Genomic DNA, 19,799 nt, shown 5'->3' with positions numbered 1-19,799 from the left:
CTGATGCTGATAATACTAGGAATAAAGACAGGAAAGGTGTGGCAAAGAATTTTGTGAGCCAGGAACCATAGTCTTCAGTGAACGAGGGGGAGTGACCTGGAAGAATGACAAAACTGGAAGGGCAGAGGGTACCATACTTATGACACCAGGAGCTGAGGGTTTTGTAGAAAGAAATGATTTGGAAAGAGCAATGAGGAACAAGGACAGCATCTGACTTCCTTCCTGCTCTAAGGGACTCAAGGTGTGAGAGAACCAGTAGCCAGCACTTGAGAGAGTTCTTTGAGCAATGTTCTATTAAGATGAAAAAGAACATTGGTGCTATAAGAAGAGAATATGGGGATACTTTGTTGGAATTTCCCAATAGCACTATGGAAGGGTATGGAAGGTCTGAGGTTTGGGGGAGCATAAGGATTTGAGTCTCACAATTACAGATTATTAGAGAAAATCCCAGGACTTCTAGCAATGGGTACGTTTCTCAGGGATCTCAGGCATGATGGAACCACATCACAGTCTTGATTGGCAGACCAATGAGTTTGCACTTTACCCATATGCCAATACCACAGAGGCAGTGGTGGTGTGTTAGACCAAGTTTGAGCGCCAAATTCTCATGGACAAAGGCAGGTGGTAGGAAAGTTAACTTTTGAGTCACATGAATAAAGGAGACTCTTAGAAAGCTACTGCAATAAGTCAGGCTGTCTGTTCAGTGTATGAACACTGAGACTGGTGGAGAGAAATACGGGTCGCCAGAAATGTGATTTCTTTGAATTTAGGGACATAAGGACATGAGGAGCAAGTTGGAGATGTTTCATATTTCAAACTTCAGCAGTTTGAAGAATAGTTTTTGGAGGGAAATTGATGGGTTTGTTGTTTGGTAAACCCGGGTTAAATGTTCACTTGCAGATGAACCTAAGGCTGGAGAATAAGGTGAGTCAATGGGTGTTTCCCCCGTTGCTAACCCAGGGTTTAACAACCTGGGTTTTCCTGGATTGAGGATAAGCAAGGAACTAGCAGGGTCCCAAAAAGCAGCAGAGAATTCTCCCTAATTTAGCTTCAGATCCTCAGGGTAGGGCTGGAACCTTTGATTACCATCAGTCCTAAGGTGCAGTGAGTGCACTGTACCTGTGGGGGTTGTAAGGCTAGCTTTGCCCTGGCCCAGGAGAAACTGCTCAGCCATCCATCCACAAAACCGGTCCACCTAGAGCAGGGTTGTCGTCATTCGTTTTTGTAACCAGGGTGATTTAGGGCCCACTAGGACACCAGCCAGTGCTTCCAGGAGGAATCCTTCTTGACCAGAGGACGCTTTGACCTCTTCTCCATTTCACCCTCGAGTTAAGGCAGTGCAAGGATAACAGGCACGTGGGTTTCATCATACCTGAGCCCAGGTCCAAAATCACAGTGCAGGTCTGGCCAAGAATCTGACTCATACAGGTGCAAACCCCACCCACATTTGCCCGATTTCCTACATTCTGCTGACAGCAGCTCTTTTCTTCCTTTGACCTGAAATCCCGGGGTCTTTGTGTGTGCTTAGCATCACGGAGGCTGACATTGCCCTCTGGGGCTCCCCTGCCTGGACTCTTCCTTCCTTCATCAGCGTTGACTTTCGCTGTGAGTCGAGCAGGAAGGCTAGTGAGCGGCCCCGGTTTGGGGAGAAGCAGGAGACCCGCGGGATTAACCCGAACATTCCGGGATCCCGGCGCCGGCAGCCCAGACTCTGCTCCCAGCCGGGCGCTCCCGTCGCGCCCACTCAGACCTGCGCCGGGCAGCTGGCGCGCGCGGGCGGGACGGGACGGGGCGGGGCGAGGAGGGGGCGCGGCCTCTCCGGGCGGGGCGGGGAGGGGCGGGACGGGGCGGGGCGGGCGGCTGGAGGCGGGCGCGGGTGAGGGGACCGGTCGCCGCGGCGAGAGCGCGCGCAGCCCCGCCGCGATGCCCCCGCGCCCAGGACGCCTCCTCCCGCCGCTGACCCGGCTGCCCGGCCTGGCCGCGCTGCTGCTGCTGCTGGGCAATGGCGGCGGCGGGCGCTGGGGCGCCCGGGCCCAGGAGCCGGCGGCGGACAGGCCCCCCGCGGCCGACGGCGGGGACGGGCAGGACCCGCACGCCAAGCACCTGTACACGGCCGACATGTTCACGCACGGGATCCAGAGCGCCGCGCACTTCGTCATGTTCTTCGCGCCCTGGTAACTGACCGCGTCGCCCTCCTCCGGGCTCCCGCTACGCAGGCCGGGCTCCAGCCCCGCATTCTGCGCGCCGGGAGCGGCCCCGCGGGCCGGGGAGGAGGCGGGGAGCGCGGAGGCACCGCGGGCTCGGAGCTCGGCGCTGGGGCGCGGGGACACCGCGGCCCGGGGGTCCGGCCCGGGGATGTGGGTAACTGCGGTTCGCGGCTCTGTGCTGGGGCCCCGGGAGTGGGCACTGCGGGCTCGGGCCAGGAGGCGTGGGGCGCTTGAGCGCCGCGGGCTTGGGGCGCGGGTCCAGGGGGCGTGGGCGCCACGACTCGTACGCTCGGCGCTGACGTGGCGCTCAGCGGCCGGGGCGGTGCAGGAGGAGGGGGCGGTCCCCGACGGGGAGAGCCTGGGAGAGGCCGCCCCTCGCCTGCCCCTCGCTGGCGAACCTCCCCCTCCCGTCCCCGGACTGAAGAGAAGAGCAAGATGGGGTCCTTATGCTCCAGGGCTGCTGGAGCCCAGATGTCACCCTGCCGGTCCGGTCCCCTGCCCAGCGTCCTAAACTTCCTGTGCCGGCCGGTCACAGCGGCCTGCGGGTTGGCTGGCACACGGGGGACACGTGCACTCGCCGGGAGGATCCTTCCTGCTGGCCGCGCTGGCAAAGTAGACGTCTGGCAAATCACCTTCGTGAGGGTTTAACTGAAAAATAAAAAACTCACCCAAGTGTGGGTACGAAGGGGTAGATGGGGTCGGTCGACCGGGACTCCTGTGCCGCTCTAGTAAGCCGACAGTCATGCCAATTCTGGTATCTCGCTGCAACTTGGAGTGGATGAGCTCTGCTCTTGCTGGCCCACAACTCAAGTCTGTCACATCCTCCTCTCTCCAAGTTTTGGGGGGCCAGGTCACTTGGAAAGTGTGAGAAAGTTGCTGGTTGAAGTTACACCTCTTGCTTGCCCCTTATCCCGGGAATTATTTTGCACGCAAGCGCACTCAGTGCTCTCCTGCCCGGTGTGGCTGTAGGTACCCCAGGAAGGAAGTTCCCACGGGCCAGGGCAGAAAGCCCATAATCTTAGTGCACAAGGCAGTTTGAGATGTCGGAATGCTCTGTCTGTGCTTACTGCAGAATTTAGTATTTTTTCCCAGAGCTCAGGAGAGGCTTTAGGAAAAGGAATGTAGGGATGAGTAAAGGGGCCCAAGAAAAATGGCTCATTCAGAAATGAGGTCTTTTGAAGTTAGAAAGACTTTTTTCTTTTAACTTCCTAATAGGGCCATCATATTTCAGCTCATTTAGTGTTAAATCAGCTGTTTTGGTTTAGTCTGGCTCATAACTACTGTTAACAATGTATAGAATACATTGTTTCAATGTATTGAAACCTTCAGTTTTTACAACTATCAATTGCATAGAAAATACTTTGTAGCATGAAACATCGGTTGATGTTAATAGTTACACTGTGCAGTAGTAGTCTCAGAGTAACAATTCCAATTAAATACACTACTGTACTTAATTGGAGCCAATTTCAGTAGAATAAATCCTTCTACTATTTTTATTATTTTTTTAAAGCAAAATTGATGCATACACATAGTTAAGTCTCCTGTAGTGCTTATGCAGTTTTAATTTTGAAATCTCTGCACTAAGTGCCAGCTGGTTGTGGACTGAGAGAGAAGACGGTATAGTCTGTCTGGGTAATAGCTGATTCCATTTTCATTGTATGTGGGTTATGGACGTCTAGATGGGTGTTCCCAGACGAGCAAACAATTTACATTTTTATTTGTTTGCTTCTTACTAGTCTGTTGCAACTATTTATAGAGGGATGTGTGGGTTTCTGTGATAGCCTTCACAAGTTAGGCTTTTAAGAGTAATTTGGAGCTCAGATAGAATACACTGCTCCTCACCCCACACATTTATTTCCCATTTCAGGGGCTGGGAAATGTTGAAAGCTTTTGTGTGACCTGGGGGCAAGGACACAATGTAACGAAAGATGGATCTGTGTACTTTTGCCCTGAACCTGGCAGCTGTGGGGTTGTTCTGCTGTAAATTTTGTGCCAACATCAGGTCACATCTTCTCCATGGCCAATGTGTGGATTACACTGAACTTGATGACGTCAAGTTCAAGATTAGGACCTTGCTGTATTACTTGACCACAGACTATCCTCTGAATGCAGCTGGCTGCCTCAGAGGTGGGAGGTGGAGCCACAAGGGCTCCACATTAGCAGTTCCGACTAGATGGTACCTGTGGTTTAATCCATAGCTGCTGCAGGATTGGGGGCAGCACACCCAGGTTGGTCATGGCCCAGGTGTGCCATTTTGATTTGGTACCTAGTGAACTTATTCTCATTTTCTGTTGTGAACCCAGGCTTTGCATATGCTAGGCAAGTGCTCTACAACTAAACTATATCCCTAGCCATTTTAAAAGAATTTTATTTTGAGACAGGATCTTGCTAAGTTGCTCAGGCTGTCTCTAACTTGCCATCCTCCTACCTTAGCCTCCTCTATAGCTGGGATTGCAGGCATGTGCCACCATGCCTGGCCCAGTGAACTTATCTTTATACTCATTCTTTTTTTTTCTTTAAGTTTTTTTTTTTTTATTTGCTCTAATTTGTTGTACTCATTCTTAATACTTGTGTTTAATGTCTTGTGTTTTCACAAGAAAACATGTCAAGGATACATGTCAGACCAAATTTTCTTGGAGTCAGAACTGCCCTTGAAAACCCTGTTGGGGTGCCTTGTTGGATACTACCCCAGAGTCCCTCACTAAGTCCTCATAGCCAGTTTTTCTTCCAGCATCAGGGTGAATCATGGCTTTTTTGATTAAGCACCAAATGAACTGGTTGTCAGATCTGTGTCTTTAGACAGAATCATTCTTGATGTGGTAAGATGCTCTTGCCCGGTGCCATGGCACATGCCTGTAATCCAAGTGGCTTGGGAGGCTGAGGCAGTAGGATCATGAGTTCAAAGCCAGCCTCAGCAAAAGTGAGGCACTAAGCAACTCAGTGAGACCCTGTCTCTGAATAAAATACAAAATAAGGGCTGGGGATGTGACTCAGTGGTCAAGTGCCCCTGAGTTCAATCCCTGGTACTCAAAAAAAAAAAAAAAAAAAAAAAAAAAAAAAACAGAGCATGCTGGAACCAGTGACAGCCAAGAAACCAAGATGCATGTCTTCCACTGCATGCACACTTTGTGGTAACATGGACTTGGCTTTTCCTTCTTGTCTCCCCCAACCTTGCCAGGCCCATGTCGGATCCATAAGTACTGTTTCACTGTGTTTTTTTCTTTCTGATTATTATTCATTCAACTAAGAAGTCAACAAGCACTTTGTACACACCACGTGTGTGCTGGGAATGCCGTCAATGCTTGCTTTCTTGGCACTCGGGCCACATATACTTAAACATAATGTTTTTCCTCACAGTGGTCTTCTGGAAAAAAGGGAAGGTACTATATTTGAATCTCTTATGAGGCTGGGATTCTCTAAGCTGGCCTAGAAAGTGCCACTCAGGAAAGACACCTTTGCTTGAAGCAGACTTCTTCCTTTCTACCTGTAGATGCTTATTGTTGAGGTCTTCTGTCAGAGACAAAGAGGCTTAATAGATTTTACTGAGAAATTATTTTGAAGAAGAACTCACAATTGTAAGTTCTGGGTATTCACACAAGCAAGTTTTTTTTTTTTTTTTTTTTTTTTAAGGTCACTTTAAAAAGTAGTGTAACAAGTGGTTACATTGTAGACATGAAGGCCATACTTACTAGGTAAATGAAAAGTACCCACGTGCCATAATGCTGTGGGATTGTACTTGACGCTGGGGATGAAGTTTCCAGTGTGGTCTCACTTGGCATTCAAGTGTGGCACTGCAGGCAGCTGAGGATACAAGATGATCATCAGCTGTGTGACTCAGAGCAGATCTAGTGATGGAAGATGCTGATGCAGTCATGGATGCGAAGAGTGGAGGAAGCCATAATCCCAACTAACAGATTATTTTAAATGATAGGCAGTTTAAAAACATTTGTGTATGACTAAGTCCACACAATGAATATTATAACTAGATGTTTGATTTTATCAATCCTAGAAAATTGAGTGGTCACAAACTCCTTTTTGAACAAAATTTACTTACTAGCTTTTCACTAGAGAAATGCCAACTGATTTGATTTTGAGGATGCCTGGCATTTGTGCATGTCTGGCTCTGTGATCAAGGAGACCTAAGAAAGGAGCAATCGCAAGAAGTGCCAAGCTGCTGCTGTGCTGGGAGAAAGAGATTTCCAGAAGAAGAGAACAGAATGGGGATCGAGCAGCCCGGGAGGCAGGGTAGACTTCCTGGAGAAAGCGACCCCCAAGCCAAGCCTGAGGAGCAAGTAGGAGTTGGCCAGGTGGAGGTTAGGGAAGAAGCATCAGGGAGGGAGAGAACATACCAGGTCCCGGGGAAGCCAAGCTGTGACCCTTTTGAAAAACTGCAAATGCTGTAGCAGGGCCTGGTGTGGTGGGTGGGTTCTGGCATAGGGGTCAGATGGGGGATCCGAGCACTTGCCTTGCTCAGTCTTGATTTAAGGCTATTTTGAGGGGTGTCAGCAGGGGAGTGAGGTCCTGGAGTAGTTGTGAGCTGTCTATCTGCTGTGGGTACAGAAAGGACAGAGAGCCCACTGTCCGATGGAGAGGGCTGAAGTGGTGGGCTGGGCACCCCGACCCAGCACTGCATCTGACCGTTCCACTCTCCCTGTTGCAGGTGTGGACACTGCCAGCGGCTGCAGCCAACCTGGAATGACCTGGGAGACAAGTACAACAGCATGGAGGACGCCAAGGTCTACGTGGCCAAAGTGGACTGCACAGCGGACTCAGAGGTGTGCTCCGCCCAGGGTGTGCGAGGATACCCCACGTGAGTCGGGAGGAAGGGCCCAACGAGGCGCCCCGCTCCCTCCAGCCAAAGCAGGGCCAAGCTGAACTTTGGGTGACCTCCTCTGTAGATCGGAGGAGCGAGGAGAGGCTGACTTGAAGCAGGCCATCCCATAGCTGGGGAAAGACGATATTTAACACCGTGGGCACCTGAGAGGTTTTCTGTGCTTTGGAGAAGGACTTTAATCAGCACTGAGATTCTCTGTTTATGAGAGGATGTGTTTGTGGGACAGTTGGGGGATCCACTTGAGATCCTCTGCTGGCGATGTTCCCCAGGACGTGGTACACACTGTCACCAGTTTGGGTTTGAATGTCTGGTGACTCTATAACTCTAAAACACCTTTCCTCTAGTGACATCCCATGCGCTCAGCACAAAGGCTGTGTCTGCTAGAGAGGAAGGTAGACTCACCCCTTGACAGCAGTGCTTTTGGTCTCTTGAAACCACTTGTAATTGGCTGCTTGGGTTTGCAGAAAGGCCAGCCAAAGGCCCCTGTTTTAAAGGCTTGGTCATCAGTGTGCGACACTATCGAGGGGTAGTGGGGACTTCGACGAGGTGGGGCCTAGTGGGGGAAGTCGGGTTGTTGGGGTGTGCCCTTGAGGGGGATCGGGGCCTGGGCTCCTCCTTTCTCTGTCTCTCTTGCTTCCCGTGAGCAGTTTCCTACACCCTGCTGCTGCGGTGATGTGCCGCCTCACCGCAGGCCCGAAGGCGATGGGTCCAAGCACCCCGTGGCCCGAAACCTCCAAAACCATGAGTCAAATAACCCTTTCCTAATGAATCCCACTATTATGTATAATTATCATGCACCAATTAAAATAAAAACATAAATAAGTCTTTTCATAACCTCATTAGCTCAGGTATCCATTACAGTACTTTTTAGCTGACCAGCACACTGGCTTGTTCAACAAAAGACAGTGTCTTAGTCTGTTTTCTGTTCCTATAACCACATACCATAGACTGGGTACTTTATATGAAAAATAAAGGTTTATTCAGCTCGTAGTCCTGGAGGTCCAAGGCTAGTGGGCCACATCTGGTGAGGCCTTCTTGCTGGTGGGAATGAGGCAGAATCGCGAGGTGGCCCAGGGCATCCATGGTGAGACGGAGCGTGCTTGTTTACTTGACTCTCTCTTCCTCTTCTTATAAAGCCACTGTCCTGGGGGTCCCACTGTGACAAACTCATCTAATCCTAATTACCTCTTGAAGGTCCTGCCTGGTTTTGCCTCTTAATACCTATAATGGGGACTAAATTTAATGTGAGTTTTGGGGGGGCATTCAAATCATAGTAGAGAGGGTAAATTAAAAGACTGTACACTCAGCCCCAGGGCCTGGGGGTGTTTCTGTTGTGCCTTCCTGGAAGTAACTGAGCTTTCCAGCTCTGCATCTCTCTCTCCCCATGAAAAGACTTGGGCCTGTGACTGAGGGCCCTGCTCAGATGGAGTATTTGGTCCAGGAATGGTCACGGTGGTGGGGGAGGCAGGGGCTTGAGAAGACGGCAGCCCCATTCAGACCACTTGGCCAGCGTTGGAAGGAAAAGCAGTTTGCTAGGAGGGAAGGCGCCCTTTCCACAGAGGCTGAAGGGCTGGCCACTGCTGTTCCCTACGTCCTTGCTACAGTTGGGGAATGAAGTCAGGCCCATCTAATTCATCACTTAACTGAGTACCGCAGGGAGCCATTGATGGAGGATAAAATCAGAGCTGATCTTCAAGCCTGAGAGGCAGCATGGAAAAGGGTTCCCTCCAACCCTGGGCTTGAACATGGAAGTCATGCTGGAATCCCAGTGCCACTATTCACATACCACGCAGCTCTGGCTATGACGTTTAGCCCGGGTGCCATGATGATGCCCACCTCACCCTCCTGTCAGGGTGGGAGTTCAGTCGAACAACCTGCGTGTAAACCCTGATCTGTGCGTGCTTGGTCAACAACAGAGTTACTCCTAAATTTGGAAATTTGGCATTTCCATCGAGGACTTGGGAGCTCTTGGTCTTTGGTGGTTGGTAAAAACCCATTACTTCCAAAAGGCAGGGGCAGCGGAGGTGGACCTGTGTGTGCAGTCTGGCTGGCTGTGCTGTGGGACGGTGTACGCCGCAAACCGTGCTCAGAGAGGCTGAACCAGAGCTGTCGGGGCTGAGAGAGACACGCCATGTCAGGCCTCAGGGAGGGAAGGACAGGCTTCCTTCTGGATCTGGTCGGAAGCGCTGTCAGCTACGGCTCACTCCACAGAGCTGTTCACAGACTAAACAAGACCCGTTTGGACTGCCTGTCCTGATTTTGATTTAGAAGTCAGGGACTCCTCGGGTTAACCAGGAACCGGCTTTATGTTGTTAAGAAGAATGAAAATGAGCTCACACTGTGCTCTGGGAGGGAGCCCCAGGACCCTTACGGGCCTGCCCAAGTGCCTGAGAAGAGGCTCTATGTTTGTGTTTTCTCAGAGTGCAGGAAGTGGTATTGCATAGTTGCATCGAGGCATTTATAGATTTACCTGTGTGAGCTTTTACTTTTTCTCAACATGACTCCCACAGAGTCATTCCGAGCCTGAATCTGATGATGAATGTCGATGCCTGGCCCCAGGGTGTGTGTCAACATGAGCTTTTACGTCATTCTTTCCCTGGTACATTTAACTGGAGTAAAAGACTGCAGTGGGAGGGAGTTTGGACTCCAAGAGCCTCTGGGGATGGCTGACTATGCTCAGGAAAATGTTATAAGGGCTTCTTCCCGAGCCAGGAAAGAATCATTATGTCTGGGAAACCCTGACCAGGGACTGGACTGACGGGGAGCCACACCGTCCACATTGGTCTCCTGAGGCTGTCCCGACAAAGAACTGTACACCTGGGTGGCTGAAAACAACACAGATGTATTGTCTCACATTCTGGAGGCTAGAATTCCAAAATTAAGGAGTCTTCCAGATCACTCTGAAACCTGTAAGAGGAATCTTTGCTGCTTCCTGGCTTCCGATGGTATATTGACTTTGTGTTACTGTCACAAAATACCTGAGATAATCAACCTAAAAAGAGGAAAGGTTTGTTTTAGCTTACAGTTTTGGAGGCTTCAGCCCATAGTCTCTTGGTTTTGGGGTGTTGGTGAGGCCGCACACCACAGCGTAAGTGCGGTGGAACAGGCTACTCACCTCCTGGTGGTCAGGAAGCCAAGAACAAGGGGAAGAGGAGCAGTCAGGGTCTTACAGTCCCCTTCACGGACACAACCCTCAGTGACCCAAGATCTTCCATTAAACCCCCTTCTTTAAAGTTCCACTGCCTCTCAGTAGCAGCACACTGGGAGACAAACCCTTCACAATGGGCCTTTGGGGTATTCCAGGGCCACACCACAGTGACTGGCAATCATGCATTCCTCCACCCCACATCTCCACGTGGCTTCCCATGTACATGTGTTGTGTTTGAATTCCCCCTCCTAATAGGCACTGTCTCAGGTCAAATGAGGGCCCACCCTAATTGACCTCCTTTGAACCTGACCACCAGCATAAAGATCCTGTTTCTATTTATTTACTTATTTTTGGTACCAGGGATTGAACCCAGGGGCGCTTAACCACTGAGCCACATCCCCAGCCATTTTTATATTTTATTTAGGGACAGAATCTCACTGAGCTGCTTAGGGCCTCTCTAAGTTGCTGAGGCTGGCTTTGAACTTGTGATCGTCCTGCCTCAGCCTCCCAAACCACTGGGATTACATGTATGTGTCACTGTGCCCGGCAAGATCTTGTTTCTAAATAAGACCTCATTCTGAGGCTGGGGGTTGTTTTCGACAGGTCTGTTTTGGGGGACTCAGTTCAACCCCTAATACCCTCTATAGAACTTTTCTCAGTTTTCCAGAGTGACACCTAATGGGCATTTTCTCCCCTAACGTTTGCTTGAAAGAGACGTGTCATCAGGAGACCAGTGCCTCAGACAGCTTTGGCCACAGCAGAGAAATGGGGGGCTGTGCTCTTGGGTTTGTGCCCTGCACCCAGCCCCCATCATGCCCCAGGCCAGCGGAAAGATCTGCCAGCTCTCCCTGGGCTTTGTGAACTTAGGAAAAATCTCCGACTTGAGCACATTAGAGATGTTTTCAATCCATCAGTGTGAAGAGATTTTTAAAAACTTGTTGTTTTTTTGTTTTGCTTAATATGCACCAAATTTTAAAAATCAGAGTAGCGTTTTCACTTTAGCAAAGAAAGGAGAGCTGAGTTCGACAACCCTGGGTCCTCCCTGAGATTCGAGGATGGACCTGGTTTCCGCCCTGCTGTACTTCAGTGGCAGAGGCACTCGGGAGAGTAGGAGGAGAAGCACAGTGAACAACGGCCATGTCACTGTGGCCGTAAGGTCCCCTGCCAGAGCCGCGGATGCTCTGGGGGTGAGGGCAGCCGTGCTTGTCAGCCCACCTTGGGTTGCTTGTAATGTTGAGGTGCTTGTTCATCATTGGAGGCATCGGACCATAGCCAGGTCTAGTTCTGCTTGGCTTTTGTGTGTGTGTGGCCATGAAAGTGCAGATGGTCCCCCACAGCTGTTTTCCAACTTGACTTTCTGACGGGGTTGAATGCATCCGCCATACAGCCATGCTGTCCGTCGCACTCATAAGTACATGAGACACCCATGCAGAGCAGAGCGTGAGATAATCAAGACCCTGTCATACGCTGGCCTGTGTTAGTTGATTTCGCTTACTGTAAACTAACACTAAGTATTCCGAGCATGTTTAAGGTGGGCCAGGCTAAGCTATGATGTTGGATAACTTAGGTGTATTAAATGTATTTTTGATGTAGGATATTCTCAATTTATGATGGGTTTATTAGGATTTATAACCCCATCATAAATTGAGGGGCGTCTGTATGAGCTTCTGAGACCAGGCATTGTTCTTGATTGGCGGCCTGTTGGGGACCTCACCCAAGCCCCTTCACGTGAACTCAGGTTCATGCCAGGGCCAGGGAACACTTTCTCCTTCTGTGCCTAATCTAACCAAGGCACTGGTTTTCTTGTGAAATTATGAGACTTTATCTTAAGGCCCTCACCTCAAGGGAAGTAAGTGTTATGGACTGAATGTTTGTGTCCACTAAGATTCATAGGTTGAAATCCTAACGCCCAGTGTGGTGGCATTAGGAGGTGGAACCTTTGGGAGGTTACAGGGTTACAAGGGCAGAGTCACCATGAATGGGGTTTTTGCCTCTACTAACGAGGCCCCAGAAAACCCGTCTCACCTGCCACATGAGGACACAGGGAGAAGGTGCCAGCAATAAGCCCGAAAGCCCTCACGGGTACTGAATCTGCCAGCCCATTGGTCTTGCTCTTCCCAGTCTCTGGAACTGTGAGAAATAAATTTCTGTTGTTCATGAGCCATGGAGTCAGTGGTGTTCTGTGATAGCAGCCCAAACAGACCAAGACGCTGTTCGAGCTACGCGTCTGAGTTCAGCATATGTTGACTTATTAATTTGATTCTAACCTCAGCCACTGACACACCAAATCCACATATGTGTCATGGGAATGTTCGGGGTGTCCTAGGTGAGCAGGCCCCCAACAGACGCCAGTCCGGATCGCTTTTCTCTTTGGACGGTGGCCGCCTTTCCCCCTCCGTCTGGGCCTTTTCTGTGAAGTTCACCGGAAGCATGCTTTCCCATTTCCAGGGGAGGGACCCGGGACAAGGAACTGCCTGTGTCCCCCTCTGGGGATGTCTTGTGCTCACCATAGAAGGAGCGGCTCTCTTGTCCTCTCTGAAGATTCCTTCAGAGGCCAAAATATGAAAGGAAAAGAAAAGGTTCCTCCTCCCTGGGGCTGGGAGGGAATGGGACTGCGTCAGCCAATGCCAGGGCCTGGCCTTAGCGCTGGAAACCGGAATTTTCACAGTAACTGCTCGTTTACTCGCGGGAGCCGAACACCTGCCACGGTAGCTTTGAAATCCGTGTGTTGCAAAACAGTGCCGTGTCTGCCATAGTCCTAATTCAGACACACGTAACGGCAGCAACCAAGGACACCGATACCTGGCCTGGGAAGGGTGACAGACACTGAACGGGGAGAAGCCTGGCCTTCTGCACACAAGCACCCAACCCTGCAGTGTGGGCTTCCGTTCACAGCGTGGGGCTGGGCGTTTTTACCTTCATTTCTTTTTCCTTGAAGAACATCAGAAGCTTCTGAAAGTTCAGGATTATGTGAATACGTTATCTCCTGGGATGTTATTTTTGTTTCTCTTTTCACATTTTATCAGAGAGTGACAGAGAGGTGCCTGGCTGCAGCCCCTGGACAGCGGATCTTCTGCCTGTTCCACTAAATGAGTTTACTCCCTGATAAGACAAGGGGCTCTGCTCAGACAGCTTGAAAGGCTTTCAACTTCTGCTCTGACTAATCCTTCCTTGTTCTTTCAGCCTGAAGTTTTTTAAGCCTGGCCAAGAAGCAGTGAAGTACCAGGGCCCTCGGGACTTCCAGACACTGGAGAACTGGATGTTGCAGACGCTGAACGAGGAGCCGTCTGTGAGTGCCCCCTCCCTCCCTCCTTCCTTCCTACAGTTTTGGGGTTCTGGGTAACTGGGCAGAGCCCAGATGACATGAATAATTAAGATTGCCATTTTAAAGCAATGCTTGGTTAGAACTCCTTGATATCGTAATAAAGATTAACTTGTTTTTTTTTTTTTTTTTTGATGGAAATATTCAAACAAGCACAAAAGTAGAAACACCTACCCAACTAACTCCCAGTTTCCACAGGTGTCGCTGTTTTGCCCACCTGTCTCCCCTGTCCCCGTCCCTTGTTTGGCTGACTTAGTCTTTAACAGGTGTCCTTTGTGACTATTTCAGTGTACGGTCTCACAGATAGGCACTTTCTACTTTTCAATATAGCCACCGTACCACTCATATGTGAAATAGAAATAACATTTCTTTAGGGTCAGGGACTGATTCTGGACCGCCCGGGACCCAGGGCAGAATATCCAGTCCAGGCCAGCTTGCCACTTCCTCCTTTCTCCCCAGGGCCTTTGACCTTCACCACCCACGGTCCCCTGGCTCAGTCCTGCCTCTACCAACCATCCCCATAGCACGGGTCTGTCCTTCTCTTTTCCATTCTCAACCCCCACTTAACATTAGTAAGTACCCCGAGTGTCTTATGGACCTCCCTGTAGAGGACTCCTGTTAGGAAATCACAGATACCCTGAGAGTGTTACTTCTCCCCCGACCTGGCCGAGGTTGCAAGCCTCCATCCTGTGGTAGATCATATGATCACAAACCGTTCCTTTGTGTGTGGTGCCTTCTGATGAACGCCGAGTGCCCAGGCCCACAGCGGCTGGGTTAGGCTTTGATGGTTTGTGCCGTGATGTCAGTAGGACTGGCACGTGACCAGCAATCCCTTGCCGCGAGTCTCTGATGGAATATCAGGAACATCTGCAGTCACTGAATGTGACTTCAATGTCAACTGTTAACTTAGGACTGCCCGTCTTGTCAGACAGGTGTCCGGTGACTTGAAGGTGGTCTGTGGCCCCCTGCAACCCAGCAGTCGATCTCTGCTGCTCATTGATGTCATTTTCCAGGGCATGCCTGTGGCTCTGAACTCTGTCCTGTGTTTTCTGTGGCTGTCAGTCACAGCTCATCAGAAACTCTGCTGTTTCTTCAGCACTACCGTAGCTCACATTTCAAACTGCCACCAGGTGTTGAAGAGTGTGGGTGCAGCACCAGGGTCCGCTGGAGACTTATCTAATTATAGGAAACAGGAGAAACCACAGACCTCTCAGAGAGAAAATTTGCATCTTTGTCATGGTGAGAAAGCTGACCCGGCAGGTGCAACTTTCATACAGATTTAAACTTCACCTTGTTTGCTTTGTGAAAAAGTTCTCTTTTGGGAGGGGGGGTTGGGTAATTGGTGGGAGGAGAACAACTTTAAAGCCTCAAAAAAAAAAAAAGAAAAAGAAAAAAACTTTTAAAATAAACTTTGCACCCAAAAGCCCATCTTCTACCATGGCTTTATTTAATTGCCAGTGTCAGGATGCGAGGAAGATTTTATCTCCAAGATGTTGTGTTGGGGGCCAGTGTCCCCTCTTCCAGCCTGCCTCCAGGCTAGGGAGGGTGGTGCAGTGAGCCGGGCTTGGCCTCCATGTTCTGAGGGTCGTTTCCCCTCTCCTCGGTGAAGGAGAGGGTGGCTGCAGGAAATCTGCCCGTCACCCTGAAGCCAGTTACCTGACTTCCACATCTTAGTGTCTCCAAGGCCATAGGGCTTTCAGGTCATTGCCAGAAACAAAGACAGTGACAATGTGTCTTATCATGCAAAAGTTAAATTTTAGAAACTTTGTACATATTGAGCACCCTTTCCTAAAATGCTCAGGGCCAGAAGTATTTCACATTTTTTCAAATTCTGGAATATCCGCATACACATAATGAGATATCTTGGGGAGGGAGCCCCCAAAACCTGAAATTGATTTATGCTTGTTTGTGTGTGTGTTACATATACCTTATATACACAGCCCAAAGGTAATTTTTAATATGGTATTTGTAGCGTGCCTGCTTTCTGACTTCAACCTATTACGGGAAGTCAGTTGTGGGATTTTCCACTTGTATATCATGCTGGTGCTCAAAAGGCTTCGGATTTTGGAGCATTTTGGATTTGGGGTCTTTGGAGTGGGGATGCTCAATCTGTACTGAAAATCAGAAGTTCTTTTCAATTTTAACTTAGCTTTTTAAATCAAAAGTTTTTTTTTTAAAGTTCTTCATCTGTATTTATACCCTAAATAATTTAATATTTACATTTTTATATTCTTGCATAATAAGCTGAGATTTTCTCCCCCTTAGTTTTATGAAAATATTAAAGATACTCAAAGGAAAGAAAATCTGCCATTCTTTACATTGTATCCACTTTTTTATGTTTCCATGTTTACTTACCTGCTTTTTTAAAAAGCAGTTATAGTCATGTAAATGTTTCACCATTTCTCTAATGAATATTTTACATCACTATATCATGTGGATTTGCCATAATTTAATTCTTCTGCTATTAGTGGATATTTAGATTATTTATAATTCTTCTGACATCAGAAATGCCTTAAGGAACATGTTTATCTTTTGAAGAGTTTTATTTCCTCCTCTTTTTAAAATTTTTTAAAAATTCTTTTTAGTTATACATGACAGCAGAATGTATTTTGACATATCATATATACATGGAGTATAACTTCCCATCCTTGTGGTTGTACATGATGTGGAGATACACGGGTCATGTATTCATATATAAACATAGGACAGTTATGTCTAATTCACTTTACTATCTTTCCTATTCCAATCCCCTCACCCTTACCCCACTTCACCCTGTCCAATCTGGTGAACCCCCCTTTCCTATTGTAAGCATCTGCATATCAGAGAGAACATTCAGCCTCCTTTGGTTTTTGGGGATTGGCTTATTTCACTTAGCATGATAGTCTTCAGTTCCATCCATTTAATGGTAAAGGCCATAATTTCATTCTTCTTTATGGCTGACTAACGTTCCATTGTGTTTATATACCACAGTTTCTTTATCCATTCATCTGCTGAAGGACACCTAGGTTGGTTCCATAGCTTAGCTATTGTGAATTGAGCTGCTCTAAACATTGATGTGGCTGCGTCACTATAGTATGCTGATTTTAAGTCCTTTGAGTATATACCAAGGAGTGAGATAACTGGGCCAAATGGTGGTTCCATTCCAAGTTTTCTGTCTTTCCTCCTCTTTTTAGTGATGTTTGAAGAATATCTTTTCAGACATAAAATTGCAAAGTCAGAAGTTAAAGAATATTAATACGCATTTTTGCAAATAAGTTTCAAAAATTAATTTTTAAAAATAAATTTGTTTTTGAAAGTAATTTTTAAATAAATAAATACATTTTTGAAAAATAATGACTCTTGATGAATATTGACAACTGAGAGTCCCATCAGCTTCCACCATCACCAACCTGACGGGGCTGTACCTGTTCTTGTCATATACTGTGGTGTTCTGGTGATGGCGGGGACTGCCCTGGTGTCTCCAGCAGTCACATAAGTGAGCCTTATAGGAACACGTCACTTCTGAAAGCCCTCTGGACATCTCAGGAAGGATGACGTACAGCACTTTATGTCACCTCGTTTGAGCTCATGTGAAATCTCAGAACACACTTCAGAGAAGAGGGCAGAGTTTGGGGTGAGACTGTCCTTCAGCCTGTCTGCTTTGTTTGATGGGTGTTTGGGTGGGGACAGCTGTCACTGGCTGCCTCTGAGCCTCAGTCCTGTAGGATGAGCTGGCGAGGGGCTTGCTGCTAAAACACCCAGAGCACAGACGGAGGCAGTTCCAGCCCAGCCTCACCAACACAGCAGCATCGACAGAGGTGCAGGGGCTCAGGGGAGGGCATCTGCAGAAGGCCCTAGACAGAGACGGGTCACCCGATCGGCTTCACTGTGTCTGCGTGAACGAATCCAGTGACTGTTGTTTTGTTTTTCTATCAGACACCAGAGCCAGAGCCAGAGCCAGAGCCAGAGCCCCAGCCCCAGCCCCCCAGGGCCCCGGAGCTCAAGCAGGGTCTCTACGAGCTCTCAGCGAGCAACTTCGAGCTGCACGTTGCACAGGGTAAGGCGGGCGAGGCCTGGACGCGCGAGGGGGGAGGCCTGCTTCCTGGAACACTGACCCTGTTCCATGACCTGCGGGCTTTGGTTATGACCAGGGTCTCTTCTGGGCCCAGCAGATGGTTTACTGCACCTGCTCTTGGCCATTCTTTTTTCTTCCATCTTTGCCCCTGGAAACCTGCCAGGCCTAACTCAGAGCTAAAGCCCTCAGTGCTGAAGGTTGGAGTCACACACAGGCGCGCTCAGGTCGTACACTGGCTGTTCGGTGCACTCTGGATAAGAAAGATTTTATTTGTATTAATGCTGATCACATGCGTATTGGCCTTAGGCAGCAACAAGCTTCTCCTACCTGTTTAAGCAGATTTGAGGGGGACCATGATAACCTCTGAATCAAGTGTTCTCCACACTGAAAATATCTTCCTGCACCACATCTCACATTTTAGAAATGGTCCCCTAAAGATCAAAATGATCTACCTGCAGTCTCCAGTGTGAATGAGCACGAGTCCGTCTTTGTTCAGACATGGACATGTTTCAGGAAAGTTGGCTCCATTGTGGGGGACTGGAATGCAAACGCAGCCTCCTTGCTGGCTGCCATTGTCAGGGGCTGCCATTGTCAGGGGCTGCCATGGAGAGAAATCCCAGGGAAGACGTGGGAAACCTTGTGAGAAAGGCTTAGAGCTGATCTGACCTTGCAGCGCGTGCCTGCTGGCAGCCGGACCCCTCGGCCACTGTGCTCTAAAATAATTCGCCACGACGCCTTCAGTCTTCTCCTGTTCCTTAATGTGCACCACACCCCAGCAGTGGAAGCTCAGCAGGTCTTCTCCTGCAGGAGATTGGCTCTGCGGGTGCACTACCCAGATCACCTGGCCATAGATGGTCCCCAGGGAGCCCCGTCCATCCTGGCCCTGGGCAAGTCCCCGCTGCAGAGCAGCCTTCTGTAGGCCCCATGTCATGCTGCTCGACTAGGATCTCTCCCCAGAAGACAGCCGGAGCTGCTACTCCTGCTGGTTTCCCATCAGTATTCTGATTGGGTTCCTGGAGACTCCGTCTCCACCTTGCCGCCCCAGGCTAGGGACCTGCCTGTCCGCTGACATGGTTTCAGCCCTGCAGAGATGGTGCTCATTTTTTAAATGTGTACTGCACCGTTTCCTCAAATACACCTCTGCTGTGGAGGTGAGGATGCGGCAGGAGCACTGATGTGGCGGAGTCCTGCTGGAGGCCGGGCCTCCGTCACAGCACCGGCCAGTTCTCTCCCTGGCCACAGCCTGCTTTGGGGTTGGGATCAGCCTGACATCAAAGAACAGCCTAGATAAAACCCTTCAGTGTCTAAATAATGATGTTGTAAGGTTGTTGTTTTTTTTCTGTCCCTTTTCCCTAGCCAAGGGGGTGACACTGTTTTTTAAACCTTCTATTTTATGGCAAAATTGAACACAGATTATAGAAAACAAATGCAGGGCTTAGTAAATGACCGTCCCGTGGCTCCTGTCCAGGTCCGGAAGTCAAGCCGCCAGCCTCTGGTGCCCCATCCAAACCACAGTCCTCATCGTCCACCCTCCTTCCCCCAGGAGGCCCCTTCCCGGCTTCTGTGGGGACCATTGCTTTTCTTTATGGTTTCACGGGTGAAGTGTGCATTCCTAGGCACTGACTGTCCTTCAGCTTGGTCTTTCTTCATTTTCCCTTTAGTGGCCCTGGGGATGGAACCCGGGGCCTCGTGCATCCTAGGCAAGTGCTCTGCCACCGAGCCCCAGCCCCAGCCCTGGTTCGATCATTTTTTATACAGATGGTCCCTGATTTATAAAGGCTCAATGTAATGATTTTTTTTTCCTCTTTATGTCCAGCTTGTACAGATGTTAAGTGCATTTTTTGGGCAGGTTTATCAGGATGGAGCCCCGTTGTAAGTCGAGGAACACCTGTGTTTCTCTCTTTCAAGACTCCGCTGACCTGCGTGCCCCCACCCCCCAACGCATCTCTCTTGCATTCTCTTTGCTGAGGGGCCATTTTGTTGACCTGGAAAGTTCCCTGCGGTCTGGACTTTGCTGATTAAATCCCTGTGGTAGATGTACATATTGCCTATTTCCTGTCAGTTGATGGCTGGATCTACGTTGATAGTCTCTAGTCTCATTTTATTTTTGGGGGTACAGGAAGACCCTTGGTGGTTGCCCCCAATGTCTGGTGGTCTCCGTTCATGATGGGAGTGGCCCAGACAGTCACTGCCTGAACCCACGCACTCACTGTCATCTGCTGACTCGATTCAGG

General features: G+C 49.3%; 1 protein-coding gene across 1 annotated transcript in view; it reads left to right on the top strand.

The window, feature by feature from the left end:
- Positions 1–1,871: 1,871 nt before the first annotated feature.
- The window catches only part of Txndc5 (thioredoxin domain containing 5), a 28,542-nt gene continuing 10,614 nt past the window's right edge, over positions 1,872–19,799 (top strand). Inside the window, exons 1-4 of the mRNA XM_047558037.1 lie at positions 1,872–2,174; positions 6,868–7,017; positions 13,373–13,478; positions 17,427–17,547. Of these exons, the coding sequence (XP_047413993.1) occupies positions 1,924–2,174; positions 6,868–7,017; positions 13,373–13,478; positions 17,427–17,547 (628 nt within the window). The 5' untranslated portion in view covers positions 1,872–1,923. The remainder of the gene's footprint in view (positions 2,175–6,867; positions 7,018–13,372; positions 13,479–17,426; positions 17,548–19,799) is intronic.

Source organism: Sciurus carolinensis, chromosome 7 (genome assembly GCF_902686445.1).
Source record: "Sciurus carolinensis chromosome 7, mSciCar1.2, whole genome shotgun sequence".
NCBI classification, from domain to species: Eukaryota; Metazoa; Chordata; class Mammalia; order Rodentia; family Sciuridae; genus Sciurus; species Sciurus carolinensis.
This window is presented reverse-complemented; position numbering and strand designations above follow the sequence as displayed.